General features: G+C 38.0%; 1 protein-coding gene across 5 annotated transcripts in view; it reads left to right on the forward strand.

Moving 5' to 3' along the window:
- The window catches only part of CTNNA2 (catenin alpha 2), a 1,074,738-nt gene that overhangs the window by 196,807 nt on the left and 863,873 nt on the right, over positions 1–14,058 (forward strand). For all 5 annotated transcript variants that reach the window (XM_045580946.1, XM_036435853.2, XM_045580945.1 and 2 more), the window contains one exon: positions 10,901–11,096. In XM_045580946.1, the coding sequence (XP_045436902.1) occupies positions 10,901–11,096 (196 nt within the window). The remainder of the gene's footprint in view (positions 1–10,900; positions 11,097–14,058) is intronic.

Below are 14,058 nucleotides of genomic sequence, written 5' to 3' on the forward strand. Positions count from 1 at the left end.
AATAGTAACAAATATTAACTTCAGTAAGTGAAATAATAGAGGATATTGCCAATTTAATAAAATCACTTGTATGGCAACAATGATTTCATTGATGCTCTTAGAGTTGCTTATTAGAAGTGTTCTTGGGAGCCCTTTCTCTCTTGTCTTCTCCAATAGTCAGTTTGTTTCTGAATAACTTTTTTTGATTCCTCAAACCGATTAATGTGTTTTGTGGTGTCCAATACTCAGGTGATCGATATTCTCAAAAACATCTATATTCAGTTTTCAGTGACAATAGAGCATGTATTAGTTTATGTCTCAACTCCAGACCTGTTTGTGCTGGACTGTGTGTGTGTGTTCAGTTATATGTTGGATTTTATGTACCATTTTGGTAAAAAAGAAAAGGAGAAAATGATGCTTGTGCCACTTTCTACGTGTATGTTTTATTTTTCTAAATAGGAATACATACACTATATTAATATATATGTACATTTATAAATATAAATATATATAAACATACATACATTGTGGGGATAAGGTGGCACTTGTGCATTGTTGCTGGGAATGTAAATTGATGTAGACAATAGGAAAATAGTATGGAGGATATTTAAAAAAGAAGAAAAAAAAAACTACCACTGGGTATTTATACAAAGAAATGAAAACATTAATTCAAAAAAAGTCTGTACCCCCAGCTTATTTCAGCATTATTTCTAAGAGACAAGACATGGAAAAAGGTTAAGTATTCATGGATAAATGAAGAAGTGGGAATATATGTAAATATTCTCCCATTATAGTTGTGAGATTATATATGTATATTTATTCAACCATAAAAATGATGGAAATCTTGCTGTTTGAGTCAACATGGTTAGACCTTGAGGGCATTATGCTAAGTGAAATAAGTCATACAGAGAAAGATAAATACCATATCATCTTACTTAGATGTGTAATCTTTTTGAGAAATGAATTCGTGAATATGGACAACAGTTCAGTGGTTGCCAGAGGTGGGGAATGGTGGTGGTCAAACTGTACAGACTTTCAGTTACAAATTAAATGTTATGCAGATGTAATGTACATGCTGACTAGTTAATAATACAATATTGTTTATTTGATAGTTGCTTAGAGTAAATCTTAAAAGCTCTAATTAAAAGAAACAATGTATAACTATAATGATTGACTTGACTTTATGATGATCATTTTGAAATATATACTAGTACATATATCAAATAATTATGTTGTCTATCTGAAACAAATATGATGTTGTATGTCATGTGTTCATACAAATATATAACAAGCAGCGGCTGGAGTAAGCATGCCCCAAGCCTATCAATAAAAGGACCAAAACCCAGCACTGCAACCAGCCTGCCTTGCTTCACAGATGTGCCTTACCTGGGCATTTCCAAGCCCAATACAATCTGAAGATCTCTCTGTAGCTCCTGTCAGGTGGCCCCAGGCAGTGGCTAACTTTGTACCTCCTGGTAGGCCCCAGAGCCAAAGCCCCCAGTGGACAGCTTCAGATCATATCCAATTACTACTATACCTATCCACAAGTGACACACTCAAGGAGCAAACTCAGTGAGCACTAAAGCCCCAGTGAAATCTCCTGCACAGCAGCTCTTCCACTGTAGTTGAAGCTGGTCCTCATAGCCAGTTGGCCTGAAAGTCAACTTCTCCCAGTGATGTCAATAGCAATCAAGACTCAACTACAACAGCCAACTCTAGGTGCACCCGTGTATACAGCCAACACGGGTGCACCTAGAGTGCCCAGCTCAGGTGACTGGGGAGGCTGAGCCACTGGGCCCTTTAGGACACCTAGTATACTACCAATTCTGGGAGACATAGTGGCTCTATCCAATACATAGAAACAAACACAGGGAAGCATTCAAAATGTGGAGACAAAGAAAAATATTGCAAATGAAATAAAAGAAATCTCCAGAAAAAGGACTAAAAAAATGGAAGCAAGTAAATTATCAGATTCTGATTTCTAAACAATGATTATAAGGATGTTCAAGGAACTTAATGAGAATTTCAAGGAGCTTAGTGAGAATATCAAAGACATAAAAAAGGACCAATCAGAAATAAAAGATACACTCACTGAAATGAAGAATAATTTACAGGGAATCAACAGTGGAGTAGAAGTTGATGAGAATAAAATAAAAAACTTGGAATATGAGGAAACAAAAAATGCCCAATCAGAATTGCAAAAAGGAAAAAGAAAAACAAAAACAAAAACATGAAGAAAGTGTAAGGAGACTCTGGGACAACTTCAAAGTAGCAGCATTTGTATCATGGGGGCACTGGAAAGAGAAGAGAGGGAGCAAGAAGTTGAAAATGTATTTGAAATATAATGACAGAGCCCAGCTAGTATTGCTCAGTGATTGAGCATCAACCAGGAGGTTACAATTCAATTTCCAGTCAGGGCACATTCCCAGGTTGCAGCCTCCATCCCCACTGTGGGGCATGCATGAGGCAACCAATTAATGATTCTTTCTCATCTTTGACGTTTCTATCTCTCTCTCTATCTCCTTTATGCTCTGAAATAAATAAAAATATATTTTAAAATAAAATAATGACAGCATATGTTCCTTACCTGGTGAAAGAAATAGACAAAGAAGTCCAGGAAGCACAGATAGTCCCAAATAAGATGAACCTAAGAGGTCCATAGGAAGGACATAATTAAAATATCAAAGGTTAAAGACAAAGAGAGAATCTTAAAAGCAGCAAGAGAAAAGCAGTTAGTTACCTACAAGGGAGCTCCCATATGAATGTCAGCTCATTTCTCAACAGAAACTTTGCAAGCAAGAAGGGAGGGGCAAAAAATAATCAAAGTGATGGAAAGCAAGGATCTACAACCAAGATTACTCTACCCAGCAAAGGTATCATTTAGAATTGAAGGTCAAATAAAGACCTTCCCAGAAAAAAAACAAAACAAAAAACAAAAACTAAAGAAGTTTATCACCACCAAAGCAGTATTACATGAAATGTTAAAGGGTCTTCTTTGAGAAGAAGAAAAAGGAGGAAGAAGTTTAGGCAGAGAAGGAAGGGGAGGAGGAGGAGAAATAAAAAAAAAAATATATATATATATATGAATAATAAAATGGCAATAACTACATTAATAATTGAATCTAAAAATCAAAATAAATGAACAAGCAATCTAAAGAACAAGATAAACTGATGAATAAAGTAGAACCACAGGCACGGAAACATGATAAATCTCAGAGGCAAGGGAGGATGGGGGACTGGAAGAGATTAGCTAAAGAACTTACATGCATGCATGCATTACCCATGGACACAGACAACAAGGTGGCGAAAGCCTTTGGTTGGGCAGGATCCAGGTGGGGGGGGGGAAATGGCAGAGAAAGATGGGGCATCTGTAATACTCTCAACAATACAAATTTAAGAAAAGAGTAGGAGGAGAATCAGCTTTTCACTTTTTTGTAGTTTACTATGCTTGTGTCCTTACCATCTTCAAGCTTTAGTTTCTCTGTAGAAGTCTTTTCAGGTTTCTGTTCAATTTTGTGAGTGTGTGTGTGTGTGTGTGTGTGTGCGCGCGCGCGCGCGCATTAATCCTTAAGTCTATGTAACCAGCTGTACATTAAAAGTGTAGATCACTCACTGTCAGTTCCTTAGATTTGTGCCCTGCTTTCCTTCAAGATATCCCATTTCTCATATGTATATCCACTCCATCTGATGTAGGGATAGGGTGGTAATGCCAGTGTAAATAAGGCTGTATATAAAACATTAGTCTGGCTTAATATGTTTTTTTCATATTTTTAGGCAAAAACCAATATAGAGTCTTGGTATGTTTCCTGCAGCTCACTGGCTGTCCATTATTTCCCGTGGAGTGTGCTTACTCTGTCAAATCCACTGACTGTAAAAAAGGGACATGTCAGAGCAGGTGCCCTTGTTAAAGACTAAGGTAAAGGACTTGATGATTTGGCTGGGAATGAAAGTTTTGGCCAACTGAGTCTTTCAGTTACCATAATGTTGTTTCAAATATATTTTTATTGTGGTTCCAAATTTGTCAGGACAGTTTAGTTTTATTTGTTTCATTTCATTTTAACACTAGTAAATACAGAAGAGTGAATCATGAACATAGTTTAGTCATTCTTTAATTTTCAGGGACATTTAAAACAGCATGAGAGTTCCTCAGATGGGCGCCAATGGTTAAAATATTTAAGATTTTATAAAACAGAAACACCTTCTTATCACTTAAAATCCCTGATTCAAAGCAATTGCTCTTCTAGAGAATGTCTGGCATTTCTCCAGTGTTTTAATTTTGAGTTTGATTTTTCATTGGTGGGTGTGTAGACATTGAAACTTGTGTAGATTCTACCCTGGCAGGTATGACTCAGCTACTTGAGTGAGGTCCCAGGCACCCCTAGGTTGATTCTGGTTAGGGCACGTGCCTGACTTGCTGGGGGCATGCAGGCGGCAGCCAATCCATCTTTCCCTCTCCCTCTCCCTCTCCCTCTCCCTCTCCCTCTCCCTTTCCTTCTCCCTCTTCCTCTCCCTTTCCCTCTTCCTCTCCCTTTCCTTTCCTCTCTTTCTCTAAAGTCATAAAAAAAAAGTTATGTAGATTTGAGGAAAACCTAGCTTGTCAGTAGGTTCTTTAAACAACTTTGTTTCTTGCTATCATTTGACTTACCATGTTTTATCAAATCTAAGGTTTCATTAGTTATAAAAAATATATTTTAGGTACCTCTAATAAAAAATGTAAAGTACCATCCTATATATCTTTAAAAAAAAAAGATTGTACGGTTCAGCCTTGTTTTGGACATGTGAGGGAAAAGGTACATCTTAAAGTCAACAGAATACAACACATCCCTGTGTCTCTGTGTCTTTCAGCAAATATTCAAGAAGACTTTCAAAGATTTATAAAATATTGTAAGGTTAACAGACCTTAAAGGAAATTGATTTTTAAACAAGCAAAATAAATGTAAGTACTGAAAAGGAGTAAAGGCTGGGACTAATGCAGTAATAATTATTACTGAACCATATGTCTTAGAGCAGGGACCACACATTTGGGTTTAACTTTTTGAAGTCAGTGTAAAAAGGAAACATTAATTTATTACTCAATTCAATGTCCATAAAATAAAATCAGTTTCTAAGGAGAATCCTCAATAGTCTTATGTGTGATTTATGAAAATACACATAAATTCTCTATATTATGTGAAACATGACATCTTACCAATAACCTTAGAATGTACACAGTGAGCTTCCTAAAACTCTGAGTGATAATATCCCTCCATTGAGGTACTTGTTAGAATGTAAGGGAGGGGGGAGGCTGGACTGGATAAAAGAAGGTGAAGGGATTAACCAAAGCACATGTACATAACCCAGAAACAGACAACAATGTGGTGATGGCCAGAGGGAAGGGGGGCCTGGTGGAGGTGGGAAAAGGGGGGAATAGGAACATCTGCAATAGTGCCAACAATGAAAATAAAGTTAAAAAAATAAACTCAAGATACTCTGGGTGGGGAAATAATACCCAAAATGCTTCCACCAGGTGTAATAGCATTTCTCTTTGCTAAAATGCTTTAATTTAGTGTGGCTGATATTTTATAATAAGTGAGGAGAGAAGTGAACTGAACACCCTTCAAGCAAGCTAAATGCTGTTTCTCTCAGACTAGTGTTTGGATGGTGGTGAATCTATACTGTATCCTTTGGAGGTTGAGAAGTGGGACTCCTCTGTGCTGCTACTGGCATATGAAACAGCACGCCTTCATAGAGAGTGGAGAACGTGTTAGTTTAACATCCTCTAAGGGAAATTGAGTTTCTTCCGAAGAACATGTGCCTAAAGACAGGGATGCCCTCTTTCATCTTGGCTCACAGACAGTATTGAGGTACTTCCTAGGAAATAAGTTTGAATGACTTCTCATTTACAGGATGAGCGGATGATCCACTGCCCTACTGATCTGCTCTATAAATCACATCCACAGAAAGTTTATCCTGGAAAAACATTATAATATATGTATAACTAGCTACTTATCTTTACCATAAACATACTTCAACACCTAATCATTGAATATATATTTTGGGGTTATTTTCTGACTTATCCTTTCCAGTATTATATTCCTTAAGATAATGTATTTGGGAAATGTATACCAAAGCAACTGATTGTGAAGTCTTGCCTTGTAGTCTTATTTAAGAGTTAAAGAGTTAAAGTGTGTCTGCCGAAACTGGTTTGGCTCAATGGATAGAGCGTCGGCCTGTGGACTGAAGGGTCCCGGGTTCGATTCTGGTCAAGGGCATGTACCTTGGAGGCAGGCATATCCCCAGTGAGGGGTATGCAAGAGGCAGCTGGTCGATGACTCTCTCTCATCGATGTTTCTAACTCTCTATCTCTCTCCCTTCCTCTCTGTAAAAAATCAATAAAATATTTTTTTTTAAAAAGAGTTAAAGTGTGTCTACAAAAAATAATAACATAAATGCAGCACACTGTGTATGCTTTCTTTATAGCAATAGTTAACCAGGTGAAATTCAGATCTCTTTTAGATTCTTCAATTGCTCCTAGAATGAATAACTTGTTTTTAATTTTTTTTTAATATTCACCTCACTAAGCTCTTGATTTTTTTTAGGCTACACAGTAATCAAAGCCCTATCTAATGTTAGTTGAGTAATTTTGACAAATGAAATGCTTCAGAACGATTTCAACAATAGAATTCACAGACATTACTCTCATCTGTAAAGTGCATGTATTGAGCAAAATGATGCCCAGTTTATTTTTGTTTTCAGTTCTTGGATTTCTTTGATTGATTTTCTGGAAATCAAGTAATTGCATGGTTTGCAGCATTCTCATCTGTACGCTTTCATTTTTCTAAATTCCTGTGATTTCTTAATAGTGGAGATGGCCTTCCAATCAAGAGTCAGTTGATCAATTCACCAACAAGTTTTTTTTGAGGACTCATGATAGGTCATGGCAACTAAAATAATAAGAAGAATGTATTGGTTAGATGTAATTCCTCTGTCTCTTTCTTTTGCTTTAACTGAACTGCTGTTTCTGAAAGTATAGTCTATTATATTAAACAGCAGTTCAGTTGAAGTTTTGTTCCACCAGAATTTATGTGTGATTCCACAAAATCATATATTATATGATTTTATGTGATGCGTACAAAGTGGCCTACTCCAGATCTACCTGAACAGAAGTACTGTAAGTTGTGGAAACTAGGCATGGTAAAATCTCATGATCATTGTCCTAGAATTCAGAGCTTTTCAGATTTTAATGTGCATACAAATTATCTAGGAATCTTGTTTAAAATGTAGATTCTTTTTTAGTAGGTCTAGAGTGGGGCCTGAGAGTCTATATTTCTAGCAAGTCCCAGGTGACAATGATGTTTCCAGATCTCACTTTCAATTGACTGCTCTATGGGTGAGTTTTAGACAAATGATATACCACAGCTGGCTCTGGGCAGATGTGACAGAGCTGCCAAGACAAAGTTCCCAGTTGCTATCACTACTGTTAATTGTTTTGGAAGAATACAGTGTTTTATGTCTATTGATGTCCTGGAAGCAGAGCACTGATCAAGTAGAAAAGTCAAGGTCAGATAAGTTTTCTTATGATAACACACATTGCAAGGAAAAGAAAAAAAATGAAATTCTATCGGGCACTGTCTTACTACTGTTGTGCTGAAATGACATTAACTTATGAGCAGTATATACCAGCCTGTGACTCACAGGTTTATATTCAGATCACACCATCCACATAGGAAAACAAGGTGCTTATCCTCTGGCTATTGCTGAGGCCTTTCATTGGCCAGAGTTCATAGGAACCATCTATGATCCCCTGGTCCTAGGTCCTTTGACTACTTACACTCTTATCTCTGAGCTCTATGACTTCTCTCTCTCTCTCTCTCTCTCTCTCTCTCTCTCTCTCTCTCTCTCTCTCTCTCTCTCTCTCTCCCTCTCTCTTTTATTTATTTTTTTTAATGGGAGGCAGACACATTGAGGAACTATTTGAGGTGGAGCTAGCAAGAAGTCAAGTGTCCTTCTAAGCTGAGGTTGAGGAGCCTACAGAGAGGGAGTTTTTCAAGATTAAAAGGTAAATTGGCATGGACAATGAAACACTGGTGTGGAGGATGTGATCACAAGAGTAGTTAAAGGGGTAGTGGTATCAGAATGCCTTTCCTGGCATAGGAGGGAGCAAGATACAGATAGGTACAGAGAAAAGTAAGTTTGATGGTAGATAATGTCCTTTAGTAAATACAAGAGTTTGGAGAAGGAACAGTTTATTCTAAGAGAATTAGCTAAGAAATATTTCTAGAATGAAGGCTAATTGAACCAATGGCATTCAATGTGGCAGATTGGTAGGATAAGATAAAACTAATTTGATATTGGCAGCTTATTAAGTTCCTTAGTGAGATAGAACTTTAAGAAGACTCTGCTACAGGAGATGTGGGGGTGAAACCAAATTCATGAGAAATGAATCGAAGGAGAAAATGGACTTCAACATATGCTTCTCTTAAAAAAAAAAAAAATTGGCAATGACTAATAAAATCTAGTCTCCTTAGCTTGGATAGTACCAAATCCTATATATACACTATGGTCTTGTGTGTTTTTTTTTTTTTTTCCAGAGAATTTAAAAGTTTTGTCCCACCACATCTTTCTAACCTTACTTCCCATAGCTTTCATATACAGCCTTCTTCTCAAGTAGGACTGGTCTCCTTATTGGCTTGGAAAATGTCATGTCCATTTCAACATGTTGATATTCATGATTCTACTCATTGTCTCTTTTGCTGGGTACCTGTGTTAGAGTAAACCCTCACTGCTGAGAATAGTCTTGCACCCCAGAATAGTCACTTTTCTACAGGCTGCCTTTCTTCCGATGGTTGCCTCTTTATGGGCAGGATTGAAAAGTCTATAAATGGAACTCCCTGACTGCATATAAATTTTACAGCTCACTACCATTATCTGACACTCTTATTCTCAGTGACCATACAGTTCTTTGTGTGTGTGTGTGTATTTGTACTTAAATGTCCTTATAAAGTCCTTCAATTCACTGCATCTAATTAGCAATCAAAAGAAAGCTGACTGTGAAGACTCCAGACTCTGTATCAACCACTTCTTAATGATTGGTTCTACCTGTATTTATCATCTTAGTGCACATTTATTCACTATGTTTCTTCCTCTGGTGTGATCTCATGCCCCATAAATTAGACATTAATTGTGACTTTGACTAATCTCTTGGCTTGCTCTTGGATTTGGAGTAACCGCAGAAACTACACCATTTAGAACTTTTCTATGCACTAGCTTTCTTGATAACCTCCAATAAAATCTGTCTGATGAGCAGGACAAATGTCAAGGAAAATAAACTACAGTGTCCACATGCTTATAAAGTTGATAAATAAATGCAGGAGGAATGATGACTAGCAACTATTGCTGAATACAATGAGGAACCATTGCATTCACTTTCCTTGCAAACTTATGAGTGGGAGAGAATAAAGGTTTGTAATTCTACAGGAGATAAGTTGTTTAAAAGATATTAAAAGCTTTGTTAGTGAAGTATAGTAGCAATCATACTTGGGTAAAAACTTCTGTTTGAATTTTAACCCTGCTATTCTGGCTTTGGCACTTGCTTACTTGCTTAAACAATAGGGCACTTGACTCAGCTTCCAGATTGAGACCTGGATGCTATGGCAATTTTCCTGTGCCTGTGGACCAGAACTACAGGACTCAGTAGCTCCAGGAGTAGAAACTGTAGATAACCTTTAGAGATTAATAACTCTGCTTGATTCTGCTCCTATAAAAATTGCATTTGCAAGATAGGGCCACATTCCAACGTCCAGCAGGATGTGGCTGGGAATACCCTCTGGGCTGTTTCCAGCCTTTAGAATTTGGAATTTAGAACAAAGGAACATTTTTGTGGTTTAGACCTTTAAAGGACTGCCTCCACCTGGGACGGAGTGGTCGTGAGGTGGACTCCACTTGTGTGTGGTGCTCTCGCGGCCGTCCTGGCCAGTTCAGTAAATCCTCGCCTGCTTTTTAAATCTATTAGCAGCCTCCGGTGGTCTTATTTTGACCCCAGGGTTTGACCCCACAACAGTTAGCAAATTAAATAGCTCTACATATAGTACTGGAAGAAATTTGGCAGTTGAGATATGTTTCCAAATTATGACACTTAGAAGAGGAGTGATAATGCAAATCTGATTTCAATTCTGACAATTTTAGCTTGTTAACCAACTTTTGAGATGGAATCATTCAATTCCCTCAGATTAAATTTACCATTTTGTCTTTAAAAGATAAGATCAGAAATAGAAATAATCTTCAGACAGATCTCAGAGGGGAGGGAGAGGGGAGGAACTGGAAGAGATTAGCCAAAGAACATATATCATATTATGCATAGCCCATGGACACAAAAACAACAGTGTGGTGAAGGCTTGAGGGTGGGGGAGGGTGGGTGGAAGGGGCAAAGAAGAATCTGGGGACATCTTTAATACTGTAAACAATAAAAAAGTAAAAGAGATAATCTTCAGAAGTCCTTGGTAGGTGACACATAAGCACTGGTGTTGATGGCCCAGTCTTTATTATTCACCTCTGCCCTGTCTTTCAGCCCATGCCTTGGTATTGGTTCTCCCAAGTCAGTGATCAGAGGCAGTTCCATGTTTTGTTTTATTTTCTTTCCTCCCTGAAGAAACACGATATTTGTCAATCTGTGAAAGCACAACCTCCAGGGGACTGGAAACTTTGAGAATTCTGAGCTACTGGCAAGACTCTTCCTATTTAACTCACATAGTTTCATTTTTCTGCTTGAAATAAAGGACTGTTTATTTATGTGTTAATCCCTATAATTCCACATTGTCCTTCAGTTGAATCTATGGGATATGCATTCTCACTCTAATCAGCAGAGGATGTTTTAAAGTGATGAGGCAGTGCTATTTCTAATGGTTTTGCAGAGTTCTCTTACAGCTTTCCTTTTGTATTTAAGGTGACAACCCTTGTTAACACCAGCAACAAAGGCCCATCAGGGAAGAAGAAAGGGAGGTCAAAGAAAGCCCATGTCCTGGCTGCATCTGTAGAGCAAGCCACTCAGAACTTCCTGGAAAAGGGGGAGCAGATCGCTAAGGAGAGTCAGGACCTCAAAGAAGAATTGATCGCTGCTGTGGAAGATGTGCGCAAGCAAGGTAGGCAGACTAATCCTGTACAAGGAGGGTGTGCATGAATGTGTAAACCAGGGAGTGTTCTCTCTAGAATCAATGCATATTTGCTCAAAAGAGTCATCTTATCTATCCCCTCTCTATCTGCACTGTCTTTTTAAATATTTGGTAGAGTTAGGTCCATAGACAAATAGAGGTGTTTTTTTGCCATGACAGAACAGCACAGGCGCACTCCAAAGCTGCCTTGGCTTTAAAGTCTTTGGTTGTTTTCTCTCAAAAGATGAAAATAAACTCTGTGTTAGCTCAGTCTGCTTTTAAAAAAATATTTTATTGATTTCAGAGAGGAAGAGGGAGAAAGGGAGAGAGAGATATAGACACCTCAATGATGAGAGAGAATCACTGACCAGCTGCCTCTTGCACTTCTCACACCAGGGACCAAGCCCCATTAGGGCATGTATCCAGACCAGGCATTGAACCTTGACCTCCTGGTTCATCTCTCAATTGAGCCAAGCCTCTGGGCTCAGCTCAGTCTTTAAGGAAAAAAAGGATGAGCAGACCTCATGCTGATAGAGTCAACAAATGCCAGGATTATAAGGATGAAGTGAGGAAAGGAATAAAGTCCTATAATATATTATTGTTGTTTGTATTATTCTAAAGTTGCTATTTCAGGTCACAGCTTTCCTCAAAAAGTAGCTAGTTGGTTATTGATGGATTCATCAATTATATAGTAGCTAAGTAGTTAGCTAAATTATTATCTATTCACCATGTTAAAAAAGTTTTTAGGCCAAAACCAGTTTGGCTCAGGGGATGGAGCATCAACCTGTGGACTGAAAGGTCCCGGGTTCGATTCTGGTCAAGGGCATGTATCTTGGTTGTGGGCACATGCCCAGTAGGGCATGTGCAGGAGGCAGCTGATCGATGACTCTCTCATCGATGTTTCTAACTCTCTATCCCTCTCTCTTCCTCTCTGTAAAAAAAAATCAATAAAATATATATTTGAAAATGTTTTTAGGTGTTATAAGATACACAAAATAAACTGTATGGCTTACCTGTTTTTAAGTGTACACTTCAGTAGTATAAATTATAGTCTCATTGTTGAGTAACTAATCCCCAGAATGCTTTCATTTTGCAGCACTGAAACTCTAACCCTATTAAGCAAAACTCTCCCTTGTCCTCTCCCCCTATCTCCAGCAACCACTGGTCCCTAGGCTACTTTCTCAAAGCATTTATCTACTTGGCATCTTTAGTTGACAATTCTAAGGCACCATGAAATCAACAGAAATTGTCTCCCTAGCCTGGCCTCCCTCCTGCATTGTTTACCTTGTGAATACCACACACATGTATCCAGTGGCACATTGCAAAAATCTTTGTGTTATACTTGTCATTTCTCTCTCTTTCCAAATGCAATCTGTTAGAAAGTCTCATAGGTTTCAACTACTAACTATTTCTTAAATGGATCAATTCCTGTTTTAGATAATCAAAGGACTACATTTCAGCTGCCTTTATACATGCTGTTTCCTTTCACAGAGTTGAAGATGACTCATTCTGCATATCCCAGCTCAAAGTACACCTTCCCAGGGAAGCTTTTCTGGCATGGCTCTTTCCATGGTCAATTTCCACAGGATAGTTTAATAATTGTTGGCTAACTTGACTTATAACTTTCTTATTTGCCAAAGTGTAGATTAATAAAGATAGAGACCATACCATGTGTCTTTTACTGGTCAACTGTTTGCAATGCCTAATAATCATAAAACTTCAATAAATATTTGTTGAATGAGTGAAGGTATAGGTGAATGGAAGTTATTTTTCCTTTCTCCTTATAAACCTACCAATTTTAAAATTCAGAGCTGGATATTTTGTTCCTCAAAATACTTACTAGCCCTCCTTCCCACACCAGCAATGACCTTCTCTGCATGCGGCTACCTAATTCCCCCTAAAAGTTAATTTCATTTATATTACACTAATGTAAATATTACTTTAATTTTAAATCTTAAAATTTGCAAGTTTTGCCCAGTGAGGATGGAGTATATTTGTGCATATTGTTTCAGCAATGTGTAACATTACAAGTTTTCAAGTGTTGTTCAAAACGGGTATTCCTTCTGAATTACAGTTGGACACATCTGTTTGTTTTAATGAATCTGTGCCTGCATAATGTTTTCCCTTTCTTTTTTCTTTTTTTTGGGGGGGGGTGTTAGAGTGTGTGTGTACTGACATAATAAATTGCACACATTTGAAGTGTATACTTTGATAAGTTTGACACATTTGTACACAGTGAAACCATCCCACATTCAAGAGAGTGGATGTTCACCTTTGTTGGCATGGCTCAGTGATTAGAGCTTCAGACTGCTCACCAGAAGGTCACAGGTTAGGTTCCAGACAAGGGCATGTACCTGGATTGCAGGTACATTCCCTGGCCCCTGGTGGAACATATGCCAGAGCATGTGCAAGAGACAACCAATCTATTTGTCTCTTCATCTCTCTCTCCCTCTCTCTCTCTCTCTCTCTCTCTCTCTCTCTCTCTCTCTCTCTCTCTCTCTCTCTCTCTCGTTTATCTATCTCCCCTCCCTGCCATTCCTTCTAAAAATCAATGGAAAAAAATTTTTTATTCAGTAATCAACCTGTACTCCATATGGCAATAGCACTCCTCCATATTAATGAGTAGTTTCTGCCCTCCCAGTCAAGATGATGGAGATCTGAATCAACATCCACTAGTCTCCCAGAAGGGGATTGCATAGCTCAGTGTGGCTCATAGTTGATAGTAGTTATAAGTGATTCTAGAAACCTATTAGTATGATTGGATAGTTATGCAGTCAGTGAACCATACATAGGAAAGCTCCTAAATAGGAATCCAAAGGGAATTATCCCAGCCAGGTCTTAATGTCAAAATGCTGGGCCAAGGAAAGCTTGTGATAGGGAATGTTAAAACCCTTTTAATGTTTACCAGCAAGATGTTTCTAGGTTCAAAATGCACAATTATGGACTAAACTAG

This window comes from Pipistrellus kuhlii, unplaced genomic scaffold (genome assembly GCF_014108245.1).
Source record: "Pipistrellus kuhlii isolate mPipKuh1 unplaced genomic scaffold, mPipKuh1.p scaffold_m20_p_13, whole genome shotgun sequence".
NCBI classification, from domain to species: Eukaryota; Metazoa; Chordata; class Mammalia; order Chiroptera; family Vespertilionidae; genus Pipistrellus; species Pipistrellus kuhlii.